General features: G+C 43.7%; 1 protein-coding gene across 2 annotated transcripts in view; it reads left to right on the top strand.

The window, feature by feature from the left end:
* Positions 1–24,600, top strand: part of LOC103050261 (alpha-2-macroglobulin-like) — a 64,764-nt gene that overhangs the window by 36,622 nt on the left and 3,542 nt on the right. For both annotated transcript variants that reach the window (XM_088129329.1, XM_088129330.1), the window contains exons 15-33: positions 793–942; positions 2,274–2,438; positions 3,128–3,218; positions 6,350–6,512; positions 8,250–8,532; positions 9,346–9,472; positions 10,455–10,576; positions 11,944–11,995; positions 13,627–13,710; positions 15,375–15,551; positions 16,117–16,201; positions 17,508–17,664; positions 18,995–19,069; positions 19,707–19,872; positions 20,725–20,954; positions 21,148–21,360; positions 21,999–22,126; positions 22,440–22,530; positions 24,414–24,482. In XM_088129329.1, coding sequence (XP_087985455.1) covers positions 793–942; positions 2,274–2,438; positions 3,128–3,218; positions 6,350–6,512; positions 8,250–8,532; positions 9,346–9,472; positions 10,455–10,576; positions 11,944–11,995; positions 13,627–13,710; positions 15,375–15,551; positions 16,117–16,201; positions 17,508–17,664; positions 18,995–19,069; positions 19,707–19,872; positions 20,725–20,954; positions 21,148–21,360; positions 21,999–22,126; positions 22,440–22,530; positions 24,414–24,482 — 2,628 coding nt within the window. The remainder of the gene's footprint in view (positions 1–792; positions 943–2,273; positions 2,439–3,127; positions 3,219–6,349; positions 6,513–8,249; positions 8,533–9,345; positions 9,473–10,454; positions 10,577–11,943; positions 11,996–13,626; positions 13,711–15,374; positions 15,552–16,116; positions 16,202–17,507; positions 17,665–18,994; positions 19,070–19,706; positions 19,873–20,724; positions 20,955–21,147; positions 21,361–21,998; positions 22,127–22,439; positions 22,531–24,413; positions 24,483–24,600) is intronic.

Raw genomic sequence — 24,600 nt, forward strand, 5'->3', positions numbered from 1 at the left:
TATCTTTTTTAGTTTCTGTTTTCTATTTCTATTCTGTCCAAGTCTTGATTTTTTCTTCACCTTTTCCCCTTGTTTGTTCCTGGCTGGGCTTCTGGACTCCTTGTCTCTTCTTCCTAATATGGGCTCCATCTGAGGGAAACGGCTTGAAGAACTTTTACCTTACGCAGCTCTGAGGGAAGGAAATAAATGCTTCTCTCTCCCTAGTTTTTTTTTTTTTTATCCTGCCTTTATTATTTTTAGATATAACTCGAGGCGGCAAACATACCTAATCCTCCTTCCTCCTCCTATTCTCCCCACAACCACAGCCCTGTGAGGTGAGATGGGCTGAGAGAGAGGGACTGGCCTAAAGTCACCCCGCCGGCTTTCGTGCTTCAGGCGGGACTAGAACTCACCGCCTCCTCCTTTCTAGCCTGGAGCCTTCACCACCAGACCACATTCAGCTGCTGCCTCTTTTCTGATTGCCTCTCTTCATCAGGGCTGTCTATCTTTTAATTTTACTCTTTACTTTTACTCCTGGGTTTGGCTGTTTATTCAGCCTGGGGCAGCAGAAGGCCAGGCCGCCATCTTGTCTTCCCTCCTCTTTGCCTCCTGCTTGATTGGCAGCTGCTGTTTGATTGGCGGCTGGGTCATTGTGAGGATGTGGGGGCAAGAAGGGAAGAGCACGGGGGCTTTTAATCTGCCCAGGCGGCCTGTTCTTCCACATCCTTCAAGAAGAAACACTTCATTCTGTTGATTCCTCATTCCATTGAGCACTGGAAGTGGCTTTTCCAAAGGCCTGGTTTGTGTTTACAGGTGAGACTGTGGTTCTCTGATCCAGAAGGCCTGCCTGGCGAGGAAACCCAACTCCATCTTGCAGCCTCCCCCCGTTCACTTTGCGCCATCCACGCCGTGGACCAGAGCGTCTTTCTCCTGAAACCCGAAGCTGAGCTCTCCCCTGATACAGTGAGTCCCGGCTGCATTTGAATGGGGGTCCGGAGGTGCCCTGGCTGCTGCTAGGTTCATCCCTGGAAAAGTCCAGTAGCCTAAACTGCTAGGGCAGGGACAGGAGGAATGTGGAGATGACCGTGGGGAAGGAATGGATGGACTCTTCAGGGAGGAGGAATGGCAGCTTGGTCCTGGGGAAGCAGAAGTTGTGAGAAAGAAAGTCAAGATCACTCCGCCTTGATTCTGTTGGGCATAAGATGGGACAGAGAGAAACGTTGAGGGGTTTTCAAGATTCTGTTATTATGCCCTACAACGGTGTTTCTCAAGCTTGGCAACTTTAAGATGCGTGGACTTCAACTCCCAGAATTCCCCAGCCAGCCATGGGGAACCCAACCAATTCTGGGAGTTGAAGTCCACGCATCTTAAAGTTGCCAAGCTTGAGAAACACTGCCCTACAACAATAAAATAGCATTCCTGAAATCTTTGCAGTGTCTATTTCCTGACCTGGCCCAATTTGCAGGGCTGACATCAATTCAGACAGAACAACAGAACACTGTCTACAAATTAATTTTAGGGGAAAGGAATGTGGGAAAGGGAGAACTAGCATCCCTTCACATGATGATCTTTTGTCCTTCAGTTGGGGCCTGAAGGTGTGCATTTTAATGAGCAGTATCGGCCAATAACTTTTCTTTGGGTAAGCTCTAGCCTGCATCATCCGTGATACTATCTAGCCACCTTGTCTTTTGTTGGCTTTTTTTCAATGACCTTTGATTTCTGCAAGCCTCGGGATCTCTTCCAATGCAGTGGTGCCTGCAGGGGAGGACCAAAAAGATCAAAATGGTAGTTGTGACCCCTCCATCAAAGCCCTGACCCTTTTGGACATCAAGGCTGCATGCCTGTACAAAGGGATGGGCCTTTGATTGCAAAGTGGTGACTGCCATCTTAACTTTCTTGACTCCCCCAAGGATGTTGTTGCTCCAGTAGCTCTCACATTATGCCTTCAAAATATTTAAGTCTGACCTTTACACTTCCAGGAAGCAGGTTTCCTTCATCTAATATCAAATTATTTGTTCTTCTGGTGGTCCAAAGCATTCTTCACAATTTTCTTCAGCTTAGTTCCTACCCAAACCTTCATGCAGCTATTGTGTTCATTCTTTAGATCTCCCTAAAACCTATCTTTTTTAAAAAATAAAGTTGCAAGTATTGGGAAATATTGGAGGAATGAGTTGTGTATCCCTTCCCAGCAAGCACAAAAATGGCAAGACCATCCTTCTGGTCGTTGGGCAAGCAGGATCAGGGACCCACATTGGATGGGCAGCTTTTCTGAATTGCTATGTCTCTGTTTTTAGGTCTATAAGTTGCTCCCTGGGATAAATCTCCAAGACTATTCCTACGAAAGACACTTTGGGGATGAAAGGCCATGCATCGATGTGAAAAATATTGAGGTGGATCAAATCCGTTACCGCCCTGATCCTTATTCTTATGGGGAAGATGATGTTTCCAAAATTCTCAAGGTGAGCTTCCACACTGCTTTTTGCAGGTGAAATCCTCTTATTCTGCTAGGCTGAGATGGGCCACTCTCTCTTCAAGTTCATTTTACTTCCTGCCTTCTTCAGATTTAGAAAATCTGTGGACAGAAACCCCTAGCTCAGTTTCCTGATTTGAGTTGTGACAGGCTAGCAGATGATAGGAACTAAACACCTTGGCTGATCTCAAAAAGCAAAGTAAGGTTTGTCCTGCTTAATACTTGGATGGGAGACCTTCAGGAGATCCAGGACTATAACTTAGGCTGGGAAATCCTTCCTGGAGAAGGTAGTGGCAAACTCCTTCCATATTGTTTCCAAAAACACTACATGGATGTATCCAAAAAATCAGCAGGAGTTGAGCCATGACCTTTGCCCAGTTAGGTAGCAGCATCTAGCTGAGTTTGGCTGATACCAAAAAGCTAAGCCAGGTCACATCTGCTTGGATGAGAGACCACCAGGAGATCCCAGAGCTGTAGGCTAGTTGAAAAGACATCCTTGAAAAAGACAGTGGTAAATCATTTCCATGCTGTTGTTGGAAAAATCACAAGGCTTGAGTTCAGCTCTAAGAAAAATTGAACTTTACCCATAGCACTCACTTTGGAGTTTCAGAAGAGCTCATTTGGGTCTATTCATACTTTCTGAAATGTTTCATTGTGATTTCTTCATTCATTTGACAGGACTTGGGTTTAAAAGTTTTTACTAGCACTAAAATACACAAGCCTGATGTATGTTTAAGACTCCAGGTTTACAGAATCCAGCCTTATTACGGTAAGCATTTGATCCATCAAGGGTGAAATAATAGGATGTGTGCTCTGGAAATAAAAAATAAATACTCCCATGGCTTTGCTATAAAGGGAAACTGCGTGGGCAGGAGCTGAGTAAAGAGTAGTAATTGCCTCCCTCCCAGCATTTTCTCCCTTTACATTGACTTTCACCAGCATTTTGCGTAGAAGAAAATTGAAAGTACTCGAGGCTGTTGCATTTGTACAGTTAAGCCAACAGATTTAGCTCTGATTTGTAAGAACTATGTATAGTTCTGGGAAGACCACTTGGAATGGGTATTTTGAAGCCACATGCAAGGGGTGGGGTTGGGTGTCAAAAAATAAAGATGGTAAAAAAAAAAAGCCAGGGCTTCAACTGCACAGTTGCAGCTGCCATCTTGACTTTTTTGAACCCCCCCCCCCCACAAGATGCCCCTGCTTTGCTGACTGACACTCAGATTTTGGGGCCCAAACATTGCCTGCCAGATGTTCCGTAAACTCTGCTCCCTTGCTATTAATCTTTTGTTCCTCCACTCCCTGAACCCCTCAACCAATCTCTACAGTAATCACAGCTGCTTGCGTGGAAAAGATCTGCCAAACATCAAGGTTTTCCTTTGTATTTCTTGGGGCTTGCAACAGAAAGCGAATTTAGGTTTTCAGCCTCTGAGGAAGCCAACAGGGGTTTAAGAAGACCCAGATCAGGGAGCTCTTCATTTCTGCCTTTCCAGAAATTGAATTTTTTGCTTGGAACCCACCCTCCAACTTTGCTTATGACTCAGTTAAGCAAGCGGGGTATGGATTGGACTGTGGTTAAGAGGATAAAATTGGGGGAACAAGTAATACATACATTGTCTTGAGCTTCTAAAGAAGGGCAAGCTGTAAATGTAGTAGCAGTGGTAAATAGTTGTTGTGGTTACTATTTATCACCACTATCCCAAACTGATAAAAAAGTATAAACCACCATCAATACCAACCCCAATTCTCAACAGAAATGACAATTAAAGGCCCTACAGAAAATTTGTTTTCACAGCCTTTCAAAAAGATGTTAGGATATTGCTGTTGATATTATCAATATTGAGTCTCAGCATAAGAAATATGACAGCTTGAATAATAATAATGGTGGCTCCTGCACTGAGTAGGGGTTGGACTGGAAGTTTCTATGGTCCCTTCCAACATTGTTGTTATTATCATAATCATCACTGTCATCATAATAACCTTAACCCTAACCCTTCCAATTTCATCATCATCATCATCATCATCATCATCATCGTCATCACTGTCATCTTCATCTTTATCATCATCATTGAATCATGGAATGGTTTCATGATTCATGGATGATGATGATAATGTTGTTGTTGATGATGATGATGATGATAATACAGTGGTACCTCGAGTTACGAACGCCTCTGCTTACGAATTTTTCGAGATACGACCAGCTCCGGCCCCAAAAATTTACCTCGACATGTGAACTCTGCCTCTACTTACGAACCGGATCCGCGGCCATTTTCCCTGCTGCCACGCGGTCGCGGCTTCTTGTGGGCAAGATCGTGGTAGCAAGGAGACGTTCGGTGAGGCTTGTGGTGTGTTTTGTGGTGTTTTGGAAGGTTTTTGGTACTTTTTTCATGTTTTTGTGGTTTAAAAATAAAATGCATATGTTTCAGAACTGTTTAACCATATTTACATTGAACCTTATGGGGGAAATTTGCCTCAGGGTGCGACCAAATTCAGAGGGCAGATTAACCGTATTTACATTGAACCTTATGGGGAAATTTGCCTTCAGTTGCAACCAATTCGAGTTGCAACCAGAGTCACGGAACAGATTAAGTTCATAACTCGAGGTACCACTGTACACAGTCAGTATAAAAGGTGCACTAGAATTCTAACATAGTTTACATCAGACATCTGGGATACAGCTGTTATTATCATTACTTTTGTTGTTGTTCAGTCGTTAAGTCGTGTCCGACTCTTCGTGACCCCATGAACCATATTGCGCCAGGCCTTCCTGTCCTTCACTGCCTCCCTGAGTTTGCTCAGTTTCATGCTCATTGCTTCAGTGACGCTATCTAGCCATCTTATCCTCTGCCGTCCTCTTCTCCTTTTGCCTTCCATCTTTCCCAGCGTCAGAGTCTTTTCCAAGGAGTCCTCTCTTCGCATTAGGTGACCAAAGTATCTGAGTTTGAGCTTCATTATCAATCCTTCCAATGAGCAATCAGGGTTGATTTCCTTTAAGATTGACTGGTTTGACCTCCTAGCAGTCCAGGGGACTCTTAAGAGTCTTCTCCAGCACCACAGTTCAAAGGCATTATTATCATTACTATTATTGTCTTATTATTGGAGCATAAGACAAGACAAATGCATTAGCTTTCTGGGAGATTTCTGGTTTCCAAGACACATTAGGATTAGGATTAGGAACCAGCTGGCTTCTTTCACCCTGTTTCTAGCACAGATTAACTGTAAAGTGACTGTCACAGTACAGTGATCCTCTTCCGCCTGGGTTCATGAAATTACTCATCTTCCAAGCAACACCGAATGCTCAGAGGACACTCTGGAGCAAAATCCAACTGAAACATCCATGTCTTCTCAGGGACATTCAAAGACAGTCATAGCCATCAACAGCCTCTTTCATTGCTTCCAAAGAAACATAGAAACAGCTGTGTGTTGGATCAAGCCAACAACCATTGCTGCCCACATTCCTCACAATGACCAACCAGAGCTTGGAAGCAGGGGATGGAAACCTGCCCTTCTCCCACCAGTGAGCATTTGGAGCTCATGTTGCCCCCAATCCAGAGGTAACATGGAATCCTCAGGACAGATAACCCTCATTATACTTGTCTTCTGTGAATTTATCTAATCTTCTTTAAAGCCACCTGAATTTGTGGCCACCACCATATCTTGTGAGAACAAATTCTCCAGTTTAATTGTGTGCTATATGAAGAAGTGTGTTCCTTTTGAAGAGCAACCAAAAGGAGTCCTTCAAACAGCTCAGTGTTAATTTGTAGAACTCGTTTCCAGAAGAGACGTGGTGATGGGCACTCACGTGTATGGCTTTCAAGGAGATGAGATGAGTTCCTGGAGATCAGGTCTGTCAAGGGTCATCGGTTTTTACTACTAAGGTGGAATAAATGTACATTCTTTCAGAGTCTCTCCCTCTAGAGTCTCCCCGTGGAGGAATGGCAGGTCCCCCAGGACCAGTGGCATACAGTGTACTTTCTGCCCCCAGAAACATCGCTCCTGATACCGAGACTGAGACTATCAGAAGTCTCTTCCCTGAGACGTGGATATGGAATACGGTGGTATTAAAGTAAGTGGTGGTGTCAGACAGCAAAAGAGCAGGCCATTCATTGATAAAGCTTCTCAGAAAATATTCCCAGTACTATTTGCTGCTGCCCACATGTTTTAAGCTACCTCACCCCAGCCTGCAGGGTCTTTGCAGCAGTGTGATGTTGTGATACAAGCCATACCCCTTTCTTAGGGGTGCTGTGACAACCTTGGAGAAATCAACCAGAAGCTATTAAGACAACCTCAGGTGCAGAAGCTTATGTTGAGCCCAGGGAGGTGGGAAAATATTAGAAGAAACTCAGACTGGTTCCCCCAGCTATAACAAATTTAATAATTTAAATTAAATTACATTGAAATTGAAATTGAAATAGGCTATAGTAACAGAATCTTGCAAGTCTCCTGTGTTTTCCCTTCCCTCCCTTTTTGTACTCCAGGGAGCCAGGGGAAGCTCGACTGAGTCTTTTTTCTAATACTTTCCCACCTTCTTGCCTCAATGTACCTGAGATTGTCTTTAATGGCTTCTCCAAGGTCATCAGACTGCAAGGATGCTCTGGTCATTTTGACAAGAGCAGTGACAGCCTACAAGGGCCACAGAAAACAATGATCCTGAGATGTGGTGGGCACCCCTTATGGGACTCGTTTGAAGGGAAGGTGTCAGGGACACCTTAATTTGATTGCCTGCATTTTGCAGGAGGTTGGATTCAGAGGCCTAAATGGGCTGTTCTAACATTGATTTCACGAATCTACACATTTTTGAACCAACTTTTCATTACTCTATATTGTTTTTGTTATTAGAAAACCACACTGCAAACTTCAGAGAATTGAGAATTTTGAATGATAACAAACTTTTGGGTTGTGTTTTGCTTTGAAAATGTAAAATTAGATGCTCTCATATTCATCCTAACTAATTAATTTCTCTCCCTCACATCATCTTTTACCTTCCACATGAGTTCCAGGTGCATCCATGGGGAGATTAAAAGCCCCACCCCTTTAAAACTTGCAATAAATGGGCAGGGGTTTGATCATCCATTCATGGCCACCATCTTGACCTTTTTTAATTCCCTCACTGAGGCCCTGTTGAGTGCAATTTCCTCAGTATGAACCATTCCATCAATCCCATTTGCTTCAGTCCTTAAAATTCATCCTATTTGGAGGCCAAAAGAATAGGAATTGCTTTAGAAAAAGATTTCCCAGATGATTCAGAAACTGTCTTGAAAAGACAATGCAAATGCAGGTGTTCTTTGTTTAATGACCACTTGTTCAGTGACCATTCAAACTTACAATGATGCTGAACAAGTGGTACTTACAACCGGTCCTTGAAGTTCTGGCCGTTGCAGTGTCCTCATGGTCATATGATCATGATCCAGGTGCTTGGCACCCAGCTCACAATTATGACATCACAGTGCCCCATGGTCACATGATTGCCATTTGCGACCTTCTTTGCCAGCTTCCTACAAGCAAAATCAATGGGGAAGCCAGCAGGAGGTTGCAAATGGCAACCACATGACTTCATGCTTAACAACGTTGTGGGATTTGCTTAATGATAGCAACTGGAAGTGCTGGAACTGCCGTTGCTAAGCAGCATGGTCACTTGCCATCATGCTTTATGACCACGTTGCTTAGTGATGGAAATCCCAGTCCCATTGTTAATTGAGGGCTACCTCTAATTGAGATGCTATGTCTTGTCCCTGCATTGGTTTGCTTAGTGCAAGGGTTCTGGAATCCTTTTCCTCACTTGCTGATCTCTTCTGTCCTTCAGGGGTTATGAGACAAAGAGGGACATCCAGCAACATCAGTCCAGTAGCAAGGGTGATGCATCTAAAGAGCTGGCTGTTCCTGTGACCATCCCGGACACCATCACAGAATGGAAAGCTGGAGCTTTCTGTCTGTCAGCAGACACGGGCTTTGGCCTGGCCCAATCCACTTCTCTGAAGGCCTTCCAGCCATTCTTCATTGAACTGACCTTGCCATACTCTGTGGTGCGAGGGGAAGCCTTCCCACTCAAAGCCACTGTCTTCTCCTACCTGATGCACTGCATCCAGGTAAGGAACACTTAACAGTTGCTGCAAGACCTTTCCTTCCAATGTCCGAAATGTCCTCTTTTCTCTGCACGTCTCTCTGTTTCTCCATTTCGTAGCTGTCCGATGCTTGCATTTAAGCTTTCAAACTGCCCAAAGTTCAAAGATTTGACTTGCTCTATCCAGTTTGTAAAACAGAAAACTTCTTGTAACTCATGTATCTGAATTCATCTGAATTCATGTTCCTATAAGCTTCCATAATTGCATTTTTCTAATTTTACTTTCCCCAGCGTGTACATTTAATTTCTTTTGCCTTCATTGTACAGATTTTCTTTCCTGCTCCATGTGGCTATTGGCATATTCTACCATATAACCATGAATACGGGAAGGGGGAGCAGAATTGTGGCTCTGCTTCCTTCTCAGCCCTCTTCCTACTATTACTTTCCTTGAACGATGTAGTCTTTGTTCAAGGACAGCAACAGGAATTCAGAGAAATTTGGGACACAGAAGTGAGGTTGAGTGACGCTCTTTCCCAAGGCCAGCCCTATCATTGGCTGGAGTGGATCATCTGCTGACCAGATGTTTCAGACTCCACTGTCCTTCAGAAGACCCAGGTGAAGATTCTCCCTTTCATAAAAAATCCCATCAACACTCACCAAGGCTTAATCTAGCCTTTCTCTGTCTGAAACTCTCCATGTATATCAATCTTAACTTCTCATCATCTACTGAACACCTCACCTTCTTCTTCCTCCTCCTTTTATGAGTCCTTCCCTGGAGGGGTACCACTCGAGAGTTACCACATTGCTTTCTCATTGACATCTTTTTCTTCACGGACAGGTCACAATATCTCTGGCTCCTTCTGCTGACTTTGAGGCAACCTCTGTGGAGAAGGAGGCAGAATTTTACTGTGTTTGTGCAAATGGAAGGAAAACGGTGTCCTGGATGGTGACCCCCAAAATTCTAGGTAAGCAGTAACCCTAAATAGTGAATTGGGGTCAGGGAGTAAAAGGTGATCTTCCAAATTCATGGATCAAGAGAAATTTTAAGAGATGACTAATGTTTTCATAGTCTTATATCTTGTTGTAAGGCTGAAAAAGAGGATAATGGTGGTGATGGTGATAGTGGTGGTGGTGGTGGTGGTGATGACTGTAGTTTAAACTTGTATGCCACAGAATCGTCAAGATTCATGGTGGCTTACAACAACAATCCAATTTCTAGTTGTTGTTTTTTTAATGTCTTATGTGAAATAAAATCAGGGTTGACCAGGCATTCTTAGATAGAATACCTACTTGTTTGAGATAATGACAAAATTCATGCAGCACACTTAACAAGTCAGATAAGGTTCAAGGATGTTACAAGAATTCAACCACCCAGTAACTCTGCCCTGCTCACTCAATCCTCCAAAGAACAGATATGGAAATGAAGAACAGCTGAAAAATACAAGGTGTTCTGTAACAAAAATCACCGCCAAGGCCTCCTAGTCCAGAGCATTTCTCAAACACTGATTGGCTAGGGTACCCAAGCCATGCCCAAGGCTGCTGCCTGACCAATAGGGAAAGTCTTTTGATGACCCAATAGTTCATGGAATGATACCAGGTAGACTGGAAGAAGTGGATGGGATGGAAGCTCGATAGTTCCCTGAAATGATCCATGGTCATTTCTCTTGACCCATGTTTGTGTGGCCAGCTGCCAGTTCTGCTTGGATTATCAGCTGTCTGGGTGAAGAAAAGTCTTTGGGTAAGAAAGTTGTGTGAATACATCTTCTAGGATAACCCCCAAAGGAAGAGATCTACCAGGAGACAATATTCAAAAGGCTAGACATAACCCTATCAGACTCTTTGGTAAACTCCTATGAGTTTATAGAGTAGGCAGTTACTTAAGGTGGAAAATCACTGTAATTATAGCAAAAGTATTACATTTGTGATCAGGTGACTTTTTTGTCCTAGGTGAAGTGAATTTCACGGCAAGTGCCGAGGCCCGGAGCTCAGATCAGCTCTGTGGGAATGAAGTGGTGGAAGTACCCAGCAAAGGACAGAAAGATACTGTGATCAAAACACTTTTAGTTGAGGTATGCGGGATGCTTTAATCATGGACTAGGAATGGCGAAGAACCATGCAAAAAATACACAAAAACCATGTCCTTGCTTCAAATGCAGTAAAGTCTATTTTTAGCTGGTGCATTCCTGAAAATCAACTTGTGTCACCAATCCATTTTCATTCAGTAATTTCCACTTTCCTAGAGGCATCACTCTCCGTTTCTTCTCAACCCCTCATGACAATTAACCTACTTCTACATCATATTGTAACAGATTATTGTGTGATCCTTGCCTCAGCTGGCCAGTTGGAGGAAATTTTGCTTTGTGTACATTTAACAGACACACATCTGCATGTATGCACAGGATGTTGTCAGTGGAGCTCCCTGGCCTCCTGGTCTCTAAACTCTCCACCACACCCCTACTGCACCCTCCCATAATTTCTGGGGAGAGCTTATCCAGAAATGCTGCCACCAGCCCATTTACTGCAGAGAAATCCTTCTCTGCTCTGGTTTATTCAGGAGTTTGCTTCTTCTTTCCTTTAGTAGCCATCCAGCTGGAGGCCCAGTGCTAAAGGCTGATTCTCTTTTCCCAGAACAAGGGTCATTAAGAATTGTTTCATTAAGAATTCAAATTCTCTCAAGGTCTGAGAACTAGAACAGAGTTGAAGGAAATGAAAAAGGGAGGAAACGTAATTGAATAGTTATCTCTGAGGAGGTTGAGATCAGTCACATTCCAGAACATATGTACACATATGCATACACACACACACACACAACCAAAGTCTCACCATTTAAGAGAATAAAAATAAAATCTTTAGCACATCTAGCCCACTGGTTCCTAGACTGTTGCATAACTTTCCCAGATTTCATTGGTTGTAGTTCCATTCTTGCTTAGCACTCAGCCCATGGAAAGAGATGGGAACAAAGAAGAAAGACCAAAATCAACATGGAGCTGGTTCCTCCTCTTTTTAAAAGCCCACCTGAGAGCGAATCTTCCGGTTCCTGACTGGTACCTCAGAATTTGATTTTTGTAAACTTCAGATATTTCTGCGTATTTTTCAGGACTGATAGGAGAAGTTGGATAGTCAAGTCAGATTTTCCTTTAATTATTTCAGGGTCTGAACTCCATTTATTACAATAGGAGTTCAAGAAATGGATGTTTAGAAGGTTATTCCATGCCACTTGATACAGAAGAATCACTCTCATTAGTAAACTGCCATAGCTGATCATAAGATTGTCCTAGACTCTAGTTTCTCTTCACCTTGTTGTTTTCTCCAATCTTAATTCCTTCCTTTGTTGTTCTTCTTTGCATGCACAGTATTTCTGCAGCCTTTTAGAGTTTCCAATGCTCATGCCTAACTCTCCCTTTTTTCTTCTTCTTTCCTGTCTCTCCTGGTGAAGCCTGAAGGGATCGAGAAGGAGGTGGTCTTCAACTCACTTCTCTGTGCACATGGTATGGGTGCTTCTTTGTCGTGCTCCTTCCCCGTCACAGCATTAAATGGAAGAGGATGGTTTGCTTTACAGCAGAGAAGTAAAGGAGGGGCCCAAAATTTAGCCACCTTTCTTGTAAATTGGAAGAATTCTTAAGTTTCTTTAAGAGAACTGTAAACCTTCCAAATAGTTAAAGCATCCATTTTGCCTTTTTAAACTCTTGAATTTCCTTTCCAAAATAGGTCTTCCCCGACTCCTATTTTTGGAATGTAGCCCTTGATGTGCAAAGCCTAATGTGGTCCTCAGGTGGCTGGAACTTGTATACCCCTGCTTTTAAAAAATCATGGATTTTTGGTGCATAAAGACGCCCAGGATTTGGGAAAAGAAGTAGTTTGCCACTGTCCTTTTTCAGGATTTTTTAAAATTTTCCAATTTAATGTGCAGCTCCGGGATTTCTGGTAGTCTCCCATTCAAGGAGTAGTCAGGTCCTGACCCTGCTTAGCTTTTTTTGATATCAGCTAAACATGATCTAGCTTGATTACCCCTGTTTTACAGAGCTATGTGCTGCACTGTGGATAACAAGCCTGCTTCCTGAGCAATATGATGATGACAGTTGTTTGTCATCCTCTGTCCAAAGATGCTTGAAAACTGTCCTAACTCTAACCCTAACCCAACCCCCAACCTATCAGAATACTTTACTTTGTCTTAAACCAGCTGAATTTCTCATTTTTGATTAAAATGATAATGATCTAGCCCCAACATCTATGATATCCATACACCAGCCTCTCTATCAAAGTTCTAATTGTGGAGCATTTGGAACTTCCATCAAAGAGCCCTGTCAGCCCCTGTTTCCTAGAATGCTAAGAAATCCTGGTGAGGAATCTTGTGTTCCCAGGGATTAAACTCTTGAACCAGTTTAAGTCTGTTTTAGGGTTGCTCCTGAATTCCATTCTAGCTGGAATCTAAAAAGGAATCTGCTGGGTGGGAAGCATTTGTGGAACAAAACCAAGATTTGGCCATTTTGACAGCAGGAGGAAATGCTTGAGACTGCAATCAGGGGCACAAGCAATGGAAAACCCACTTTTCATTAAGGGAATTTAGAGGGTTTGAGGTGGTTTTTCAGACCCTGGAGATTCTAGAACTCTCCCCATCTCTCTTCTCAAATGTTGAAAGAGACCAGCTAGAGTGTATAAGTGTCTACATTATACCAGTGAAGACAAAGGATATAATTTGATTCCCCATTTTTTAAAACAAAAAAATCAAGAGAGGGTGGCAAAAGAAGAAGAAGAAGACACTTTAATTATTCCTTGCCAGCAGAAAACAAGCCAGCACCAGATTGCAGTTAATCTGCTCCCAGCCAGTAATTAGCAATTACCAGCAGAAAACATGCCAACTGGGCTGACTAGCCGTTTTTTGCTGGCAAGCAATGAACCAGCTGTACTTCTATGGCATCTGAGGATGGACAATGATATCACAACACAAGCTCCGCCCTGTCATGGCATCATGACACAGGAAAATAAAGGGGGGGCTTGTGCAGTGATGTCATTGCAGGGTAGGGCTTCCCATAATTTGTCCCTCTTTGTTCCAAACACCCCGGCTGGGATAGAAACCCTGGAGGACAGCCAGCACCATCCAAGTTCTGTTTTCTTGCAGGAGACCCCCAGTCGGTCCCTCTTTCTTTGAAGGTGCCAGAAAACATTGTGGAAGACTCTGCCAGGGCCACCTTTTGTGTGCTTGGTGAGTATAAGAGCCCTCCTCCCAGCTCTTCAACACCCCCTCCATCATCTCTTCTTTTTCTATAATCTACCTGTTTCTATGTTCCAGAATTTCTTTTCATACCTCTTCTGCCTTTTATCCCAAACATCACCTGCCTTATTATATCCTCGAATTGGAAGGGATCTTAGAGGTCATTTACTGCAACTCCCTACTAAGTGCAGGTTGCAGTACACATTTCTGACTGACAGCCTGTTTGAAGATCTCCTCCAGTGAAGGAGAACTCACCACTTCACGTGGCAGCCTGTTCCACTGGCTGGCAGCTGACAGAGTGAGGAAGTTCCTCCTGATATCAAGTCTGAACCTTCTTCCTTGGAGTTTTACCTGATATTTTACAGAGTGAACCTCTGGCAACTGTCTGATAGATTGCTGAACTGGATGCTCCTTGGCTTGAGGGCCTCAGGGCCATTCTTCCTTGTCCTCTCCTCCCCCCCCCCCCATCTTTCTCTTAAGCTTCTCCCCAGCAGGCTGAACTGAAAACAAATCAACTGGTGCATAAGAATCAATTTTGATAAGGTGTGTTTACTGCAAAAAGTTAAGCCCTTATGAAAGAATTCCAACAACTGCTGTATATCAAAAGCAATATTGTGTATATAGTGAATTCAGTGCTCAATTTTTGCTTCTTCTTCCACCTGGACTATGCAATGGGCTGAATGACCCTCTCTTTTGAGCAGGAGGCTTGCTTTCCATCTGTTTCTTGTTTTGGTAACAGTCAGATCTGATATCAGGTTGCCTCCCTCTAACCATGTAAGAACTAATTCTTACTCTCTCGTTCTTTTTCCCCCTATTTGCTTCCTCATCCTCCTTTTATTCCCAAAGCAGCGCTATAGGAATAATTTGAAGCACAACCCAAGCATCTTGTCAGACTTTAAATGGTTGGTAAATTTATAGTAGCATGGAAAATCTAGCTGCATTTGTCAAATCTATGAAATACAGAACAAACCAGCTGCAGGTGCAGAACACCCCGATGGAACTGAGGAAGGAAAACTTGTTTGGAACGGAAGAGGACTGTCATATAGAGCAAACAGTAGGCTTGTTCTCAGTTATCTTGGAGGGCAGGAAGAGAGTTAATTGGTTGAAATGGTAGGGAAGCAGACTCAAGTTAGATATTAAGAGGTATTTCCTGATGGTAAGAGTGTCAATTGGTGGAAGAGCTGCCTCATGAAGTGGAAGCCTTCAAAATAGAAGCTAGATAGCCATCTCTCTAAAATGCTTTAGTAGATCCTGCACCAAGTAGGGCAGGGCTTGGGGATTGGAAACGATGACCTCTGAAGTATCTTCCAATACCGTCCAACTCTACGATTCTATCAAAAGCCAATCTCTCAGTTGTCAGTTTAGAAATGGGCAACACCAGCTCTCACGGGGTCAGGCTTAGATATCTTTTGCCAAGTCTCCATAAGTAATGTCAGCAGCCTCGTTTAAACTGTATCTGCTCTGGGAATGGCCAGAGAGACACAGAGGTGTCTGCCTAAATGTCCATTCTTCTACAGCTTTACACTGTCATTTTCTTTCAGAATCATTGTGTCTCCTTCAGAGGTTCTGGACTTGAGCTTCCCAACCTGCAATACACCCATTCCAAACATCTTCTAATCTCTCTTATCTTCTGTCCACCTCTTTCCCTATCTCAGGAGACATTCTAGGGGGAACGATAAAGAACCTCCATCAGCTTCTCAAGATGCCCTATGGCTGTGGAGAGCAGAACATGGCCCTCCTTGCCCCCAATATCTACATCCTGAACTATCTCAATAAGACTGGACAACTGACTGAGGAGATAAAATCCAAGGCTATTGGATACTTAGTGGCTGGTGAGAAGCATCCCAGGACAATCCCACAGGAATTCCCCTCTCACTGTTTTCCTACTGAAATTGAGAGCTTTCAAAGGCTTGATCTGCAGATTGGTCATTGGTATCGATTGAGGAGGTTGTAAATTAGGACAGATTTGACTGGCTGAGATACTTCAAGTGTTGGGAAGAAGAGGGCAGGAACACTCTGCAAAAAGGGGCAACCAAATACCTTTCCTTTGGGTTGTTCTGGAGTGGCTGAGAGATGCCAGGGAAGAAATTAGAAATATAAGGAAACTGGCTCTAACTGGAAAGGAATGCATCCCCTTGGATATTCTGAAACTTGTAAATCTCATAGGGAGATGCTGTTTGTTGGGAAAAGAAGGTGTAGCCAAGCACAATAACTAATGCTCAGGTTGGAGTTTGGGGGTCTCTGGCCATCGATCAACCCTAATTGGCTTAATCCAATTTTGAATCAAACTGACTTTTCAAACTGACTTAGAAAGTCGAGTAGACTCATTGAATTGGATTTGGAAGGGGTTTTACACATGCCAGTCTGCCTGCCACTAATGTTCATCTTCTGCTTCAGGCTATCAGCGGCAACTGAAGTACAAGCATTTTGATGGTTCCTACAGCACCTTTGGAGAAAATAGCCAAGCACCAGGGAATACCTGGTGAGTTTTTTTATTCTGTGAAAAAATAATGCTGAACTTGGCTGTTCCTCTCCCCTCCCCAATAATTAAAAAAAAAAGCTAAGAGTGTTGGATCTTGGTAGCACTTGGAATGGGAGGCCACCAGAAAATCAGAAGGCTGTAGGCTAAAGTAGGACATTGGAAAACCCTTGTGAAACAAGGCAATGGTAAAATAGCTTCCATACAGGTAATCCTCAGTTAACGACAATAATTGGGACCTTGTTGACTTATGATGGTAGTTCCAATTGTGGACTTTAAGCAAATCATACACAGTCATTAAGTACAATGTCACATGACCATGACTTGCGACTCCTGCCAGCTTCCCCATTGACTTTGCTTGTTGGAAGAATTGTTGGAAGTTGGAAGGTTGCAAATGGCAATCATGTGACCGTGTGGATGCTGTGATGGCCACAACTTTAAGGACCAGTCATAAGTCTCCTCTTTCAGCACCGTAGTAACTTCAAAAGGTCACTAAACAAGTGGTCACTAAGTGAAAACTACCTGTATTGTTGCCAAGATAATTACATGGGACACACAAGTGAAGTCTCCAGGAGCTGAGCACAAGGGAGTTTTTAATCTTTTTAGAAGTAAAGAAACATTCTGAATATGGGGCAATAACAATGTGAATGTGAAATATGCTGGCAGCCCTATTTGGGGTGGGGGTGGGGATGAGGTGTCCTATCCCTATGCCAAGGATCTCATACAAAAAAACCTTATGACAACATAAGATGTATGTTCAGAAAATCTGGGGTACCTTGCAGTCCATAAGCCTGACCTCTGAGCATGTTACACACAGCAGAGATGGGATTCTTCTAGTCAATAATGCAGGGATGGACACCTTTTTACTGTTCAAAGACCCAGTTAACATTTGTGGGGGGGGACTCTGCAAAATGGGTTGAAGCCATGTCACTCTTCTGTGTGACTTAGAAGGATTTTCAGGTAGAAATTGGGGTATGCATTTTTTAATCTTGATGCAATTTTTAATCTTGAGGGTTCCTTGGATCCTTAATCCAAGGAACCCTCAAAAGGATTGGAGGATCATTGATTTCCTCCTCCAAGGCAAGGGAGGGCATATCTGCGGCTCATGAAAAAGATCTGTATCTGAAATTCATTGTTCAGAATTTCCAAGGTGGTCTTCAAGGAATAGTCTTCTTTATTCTGCGTGAGGGAAACAATTCCTTTGGGACCATGGAGGCCCCATTCTGAAGAAGGCTTCACACTAGAAGACCTGATACAAGGTCTATGAAGGGAAAAATGAAGCTCTCCTATGCTCTGGGCTATCTTGTAGGTTGACAGCTTTTGTGCTGAAGACTTTCACTCAAGCACGATCCTTTATCTTTGTGGAAGAAAAACATATCACTGATGCTCAGATTTCACTGGCAATGAAGCAGTCAGAAAATGGTTCTTTCCAACAATCAGGGACTCTCCTGAACAATGCTCTAAAGGTACAGAGGGGGGATATTTGTTGGATGATAGTTCTGAGTATGGCTTTGGTGGAAATAAGGTCAGTGTCAGATCTCTCCCAGACCAGAAACAATTAAATGAACAAACAATACTCCAGGAACTTTTAATAAGTAGTTTTATTGTAGAAAAACTAAGAAGCCATTATGGAAGAATTCTAGAGATTGTAGTGTATCAAACCCGAATCCTACGTATAGTGAAATCAACGTTCAAATTCATGTGCCGGAGCTATGCGATAAGCTGGATGGCCCTCTCTTTGAGGTGGAAGGCCTGGTCTCCATCTGTCTCTTGTGGACAGATCTGATGTCAGGTTGTGTTCCTCTGATCCTTCGAAAATTAATTTTCACAGTAAGGAAAGCATAACAAAAATGGTTTTCCCAATTCTTGTTCATCCCTTTACCAGCAAGCTTCAAGGCCACAGAGCAGGCAGGGTGTAGGCCCGGTGTGTGCATCAGAATGCAAGACTTGTAGAGGAGCCAGACTCAAGCTGAAACTAGTGTGTGTGTGTGTGTGTGTGTGTGTGTACAGTGCAATCAGACTTGCAAGGTTCTGTTATTATAGCCAATCTCAATAAAGTGTAGTTCTAGATTTCCTGTGGAGTTGATTTCTTGGTCTGATCTACCTAGCACAGACCATGGAGGTTGATGGGGTTTCTGATTTTAACTGTGAGCCGCCCAGAGTCACCCACTGGGGGGAGATGGGCAGCATACAAATGTAATAATAAATAAATAAAAAATAAAAAATAAATAACATTTGCATAGAGCAGGATTTAAAACAATTTTTTTTTTAAGGCAATGAGCTGGATGACCCTCTCTTAGCCCAAGACTCTCCTTTACAATCAGTAAGGGCCACCATATGTGGGCTGAAAAATTCCCAATGACCAGTAGGTGGGAGCAAAGGGCGTGGATTTTCTGCACCCCCTTTCCTGTCCTCTTAGGGCTTTGCAAATGGCCTTCAATCGCTTAGCCACGTTGCCCCTTCTTTAAGCATCAAGAAGGTTTTGACAGTGCTGAGTTGGAGAAGTCTTATGACCTGTGCTGGGATGCAGAAATAGAGATTTATGCTGTCTAAAATAAGACGAAGGTTCAGCAAAAGGAGAAAGAGACACGGGATGAGTAGCAATGAAGGACTGAAAGAGGGTTGAGGTTGGAAACTTTGACATGCATGTCCTGAAATGGATGGAAACAGCCACATTATGCATAGACCGGAAAAAACACATCATGCTTTTGTGTGAGCATGATGGGATATTGATCTTGGAAAGAGATCAAGAAAGATGGCAGAAGGGCTGATATCTTCCTGTCTCCCTTCCTCCAGGGTGGGGTCGATGACCAGACTGCTCTTTCGGCCTACGTCACCATAACTTTGCTGGAAATGCCTCTGCCTCTCACGGTAAGTAAATGTCTTCTAAGTTAGTTCAGGGCAAACCGCTACTGTCTCGTTGCCAAGAAAATGATGTGAATATGCTGGTCGACCAAATTCCATTTGCAATGGCGGGTTATGATTCTCCTTTTTGAAATGGCCCCGTTGGGAGACTTAAGTTGCTTTCAGGAGGATGACTTTCACCCTTCAAAGTGGAGGAGCAGAGCAGCTGAATGTCCAAAATGCTTTGAGCGATTGACCAATTAATCAAAAGTTGATTGGAGGAATTAATCAATCCATTAGAGGGGTTATAAGGGGGGGGGGTCAAAATGTCAAGATGCACGATAAAAAGGAACAAGGCTTCGATTGCACAGTTATGGCCACCATCTTGACTTTTTTGACCTCCCCATGGATACCACTGCAATTAATTAGCGTTGAGATCCAAAAATCTGGCTTTAAAGCTGTGATAAAACACTTGCACCTAACTATACCCCAGGCAGAATGTAAAATGGTCCTGCTGAACTCAATCCCTACGGAATTACGGGCAGGGGTGGCACAGGCCTGGATCCAGCGGGTTGTGCTTGATCATCCAAACCAGCTTTTGCAGACCCATCAAGTGTTTGTAAATGGACACAACTGCCTACCTTACATTTCTCGCCTTTGGCAGCACAATTTGGTACGAAATGCTTTGTTCTTCCTGGAGACGGTGGCCCAGACAAAAGACATCCACGTTTACACCCGGGCTCTGATGGCATACGCCTTTGCTCTGGCAGGGAAAGAGGAGAAGAGGCAAGAAATGTTGGACTCCCTTCAAAAAATAGCCGTGAAGGAAGGTGAGAAGCGCGTGCTTGATGCAAGGTGGGTGCGTGATGCTTGATGGGCAATGGAACTTTGTCAGCCCTCTTTCACTCCCTATTGGATTTTTGTAGAGTTTGGCTTCTTTTGATGCTCTGCTATTTATTTATTTGTTTGTTTGTTTGTTTGTTCATTCATTCATTCATTCATTCATTTAATGTGTATAGCCGTCCATCTGACATACGTGACTCCGGGCGGCGTACAATAAAACAATCAAATTCAAAATATAAAACAATATAATGCAACAATTAATTTTTTAAAAAAAATTAAAACAGTTAAAACACAGATATAAATAAATATACAACCAAGCTGTCTTACTCTTTCCTCTCAGGAACGATAGAGGGGTGGGTGGATAGAGTAGAGAGTAAGAAGGATGACCTTGATGGAAATATGCAAGAACCGTTACCCACGCAGAAGGGGCTGAAACATTTTTTAAGTCCAGAGCAACGAGATAACGTTGGGAAGCTGTTCAGACAGGCACTTCACTGATTCACTGGATACAAGCAGGGGGAGGAGGTTCATCACAATCAGTCTTGCAAGATTCTGTTCTTAGTGCCCATCTCAGTAAAGATAGTTTGAGCCTTCCTGTGAAGCTGATTTCCTGGTCAAGTCTACCTGGTGGAGTAACAGATAGTAGAAAATGTGGAAGGACAGGCAATGAATGGTGTGCAAAGCTTCAGACATGGTACTTATGTTAAACACTGTGGAGAACACAAAAGAAGTAGGACCAAATGTCCTTGGCAAGCCAAAGATGCTTGGCCAGTGTTGGAGGCCTCTGGTGGTGCCTGAATCAGGCAACCCAATGCTAACCCTTCCTTCCCTTTCTGAAGAGGATGGCTCCATCCACTGGGAGAGGCCTGGGAAGCAAAAGAAGACATCTGATCTTCCATCCTACTACCACCGTGCTCCCTCTGCAGAGGTAGAGATGACCTCCTACGTGCTCCTCGCTTATCTGACCAAAAAACTGGCACTGTCCCAGGAAGAATTAACGATAGCAATTGCGATTGTCAGATGGTTGATCAAGCAACAGAATCCCAACGGAGGATTCTCATCTACACAGGTATGTTCCCTCCCCACAGATTCTCAGAGGATGTTGAAGATGCTTTAATGCTCCCTGCACCAATTGGAGGTGAACTGGTGGACCTGATGTCTTTCCTGATATGCCCTCCAGATATGCTGAGTCTCAGCTCCCAGGATTCCCAGCTGAGATGTGTCACCCAAGAGAAATGCCCTCGCTTTGCTTTCTCTTGCAGGACACAGTGGTGGCCCTCCAGGCGCTCTCCCAGTACAGGATAGCCACCTATTCCAAGGATGGAGTTGATGCCAGAGTGACCTTGAGTTCTGGAGATGCCACCCTGACGGAATTCCATGTAGACAGCACCAACTCTCTGCTGCTCCAGTGCCAGGATCTTCCCCAAGTGCCAGGAGACTACAGGGCTGAGGTGACCGGTTGCATCTTTGTGCAGGTGAGTGTCCCAAGCCAGCTGCTAAAGAAGGAAATTGCTTTCCATTGCCAGTAAAGATTGTGAGAACAGGTTGAAAAGGTATATAAGAACACATGTGAATAAGATAAGGGAATTCAATACAGAGGATCTTGGACTGGAGGGAGACCAGAGTGTACTTTGATAGCCTTCAGCTTCCCCACAATCCTAGCTGGAGAATAGAGCTTGAAGACCTTTGGTTGGAAATGTTCAAGTCCATTACTGTACCTCTGTTTTCACCCTTGTGAGCACAACACTTGTGGTTGCAAGCTGTATTATCTGGTGCCCTTGAAGATGAAGAACATCTGTCTCGGGGGGCCCAATTCAGAAGGTTTTTGTTGTTGTTCAGTCGTTAAGTCGTGTCCGACTCTTCATGACCCCATGAACCATATTGTGCCAGGCCTTCCTGTCCTTCACTGCCTCCCTGAGTTTGCTCAGTTTAGCTTCAGACAAACTCTAATGGTGCTTGCTGTAGGTTGAGCAGTATCTGGACTCAGTTCCCTGGCCTCTGTGAAGTGATGGGTTCTCCCACTCTACGGGCCCTCTGCATCCAAATCCTATCCATGCATCTCACTCATAACAGCTGTTTGGAGGTAGACATGAGTGTGCTCCTTCCTTTTCAGACCAGCTTGAGGTACAACATCCAGCCACACCAGAAGGAGGCACCATTTAAGTTGCTTGTGCAGACAGTTCCCCAGACTTGCACTGGACCTAAAGTCCATAAGACCTTTGACATTGCTATCAACGTCAGGTAATGGGTCAATGCTGAGCATGAGGGCACATGCATGGGGGAAAGGGGAACCTCTCCTTGCTGATTAGCCACTTCCTCTCCTCCAGGGATGGGCAGTGTCTGAGGGTTCAAGGGCTGCAACTCAGCTCTTCCACCTTCTGAAAGGCCCCTGTTCTGCATTCCAGAGGTTCCATTCAATCGCAACATCGGATGGAGGCCCCGAGAGTGCACCCAAGCCTTTATGAACCTGCATGCAGCTTTTTGTCCTGAAGCTGTACACTTCTTGCTTTAAAAAGAAATGTGACATGCCTTCTTTCCTTTCTTGGTTTCCCAGTTACACTGGCCAACGCCTGGTCTCCAATATGGCGATTGTCGAGATTAAGATGCTGTCCGGATACATCCCAGTGAAATCCACCATAAAGTTGGTAATGACCTTTTTTCTCCCCTCCAAAGGATCTTTTCTCTTGGTAACAAAAGTGGGCATGAAGAAGTTAAGAACTGTCCTTCATTTGCCCTCTAATAAAATTTTATTTAATCCAATAAAAATAGTGGTCATCAAATCAGCAGGCAGGATTCACTAATCCACTGGACCACAAGCAACTGTTATTTTTAAAGCTGATCCAGCTTGCACAGGCAGAGTGAGAAGCCCTAGCTGGCGTCATCCAGCATGTCAGACAGTAATATATCTGTAGTCTTTGGAGTGTCAGTAAAAGTATAGATCTTAGTGAAGTTCAGTATTTTTATCCATTGTTTCAAATTTCTGGATTTTCAAAATGGAAAAGTTTCAGGTTTGGGGGAGAAGGGTGGCAAAAGAAAAGCTCAGCCAAGTCAAGAAAATTTGATGTGAGTTAACATGTCTTTTGGTAAGTGGTATATTTCTTTTTTTCCCAATCCTCATTCAATGAAATTGTAGCTTTATTTGGGGGGGGGAGATTGAACAGGTTCAACATTTGAGAATCTCCAACCCACCCAAACTCATGTCCTCTGAAAGCACGCTTGTCTGCAGACATTGTGCACATAAAGAGGATGTTGGTTTTGATCCCATGATGGTGGCTCCCAGGTTGATTTTTTTAACTTAATTTTTTTAACTAACTTTTAGACATCCTTGGTAATGGGAAAGCCCTGAAAACAACCATCACCGTTCTATATCTATTGGCTGTGTTGGGTGGGAAGGTTGGGAGTTGCGATCCAGTTGGGGAAGTTTGGTCTAGTAAGTTAATGGCATCTCAGAATTTAGCTGCTAGGAGCAGAGGGGTTCACTGTTGTCTCATCTTAAAGCCCCTCTGTTCTGTTCATTAAGTTTGGAGGCCATGAGGGAGCTGGTTGTTACTGTTCAACACTACAGTCCTATAGCTGCTGCTCTGATGAAGAGCAGGAGAGCCTGAAACTGAATTAAACCCTGGGCCCACCTGCCAGATGCATCTGGCACATTGACAAGGCCCTCCCTTCACCGGCTCCTTCCCATTGAAGGCCTATTGCCTGATTCAGGAGGGAGTCAACAGCCGTCAATATCAGAAGCTCTTCATCATCTAAGCTGGTCCAGTTCCCGGTCCCTTCTGAAGACCTTCCAAACTGGCTGCCGTTACTGCAATGGCAAGCAGCAAATCGCACAACTGAACTAAGGGCTATGCAAAAAAGGATTTCCTTCTGCCAGGGAAGGAGAATTTTCACTTCACGTAGAACTGGGGACTAGCACACAATTCCATTGAAGCACAAATTGGTTTGTTACGGTACCGGAGGCAAAATGAAACGTCAAAAGGAGAAAGGATGCAACCCTTCTATGTAGAATTATGCAAATTTCAATATACATTTAATCAGTATAGCATTTGATTGTTTAGATTATAGCACACGGGAGTTAATTAAATCAGAATGGTAAGGTAATTGGGGTGAATACTGAAGCTTTCTTGAGTTAAAGGGGAATAAGAAAGTTCAGACATTGCTTTCTTCTAAGGGTTCTTCCTGGTGCTTTATTATCTTTTAGTTTCTGAATTAACATTCCTTTGGGTCTCTTAAGTGTTTCGTAGTTGAGTTGACAGTTTATTTTCCCTAGGAAAGTGTATTTGAGGTCTGGGTGATTGACCTGCCTAACCTAATGCCAACTTCTACTTCACTGGTTCTGAGCCTTCCAGCAATTCATCTCCAGGGATTACCTCAAGTTCTCCATTTTGAGAGAGAGAAAGCCCTTTCCCCTCCACATGAGTAATGCCAGGCATGGTTTGGTAGACCTCCATGAGGTTTCCTCTTCCTTTCCTTTGTTCCAAGCCAAAGAGTTTGAATTATGACTCCAGCTTTTCCTCTTTTTCACCAGCTGGAAAAACACTTTCATGTCCAACGGACCGAAATCGCAACCACCCAGATCCTCCTATACTTGGACCAGGTAAGTGGGGCAGATGGACAAGAGCTCTGGTGGGAGGACTCTTCCCCAGTACAAGAAGACAGGTGCTAAGTCATGTGACAAAATTATTTTGATGAAGATCAGTGCTCCAAGACTCCAC

This window comes from Python bivittatus, unplaced genomic scaffold (genome assembly GCF_059951505.1).
Source record: "Python bivittatus isolate LINGU-HERP-01145 unplaced genomic scaffold, Pbiv_v1 ctg000810_np1212, whole genome shotgun sequence".
NCBI lineage: Eukaryota > Metazoa > Chordata > Lepidosauria > Squamata > Pythonidae > Python > Python bivittatus.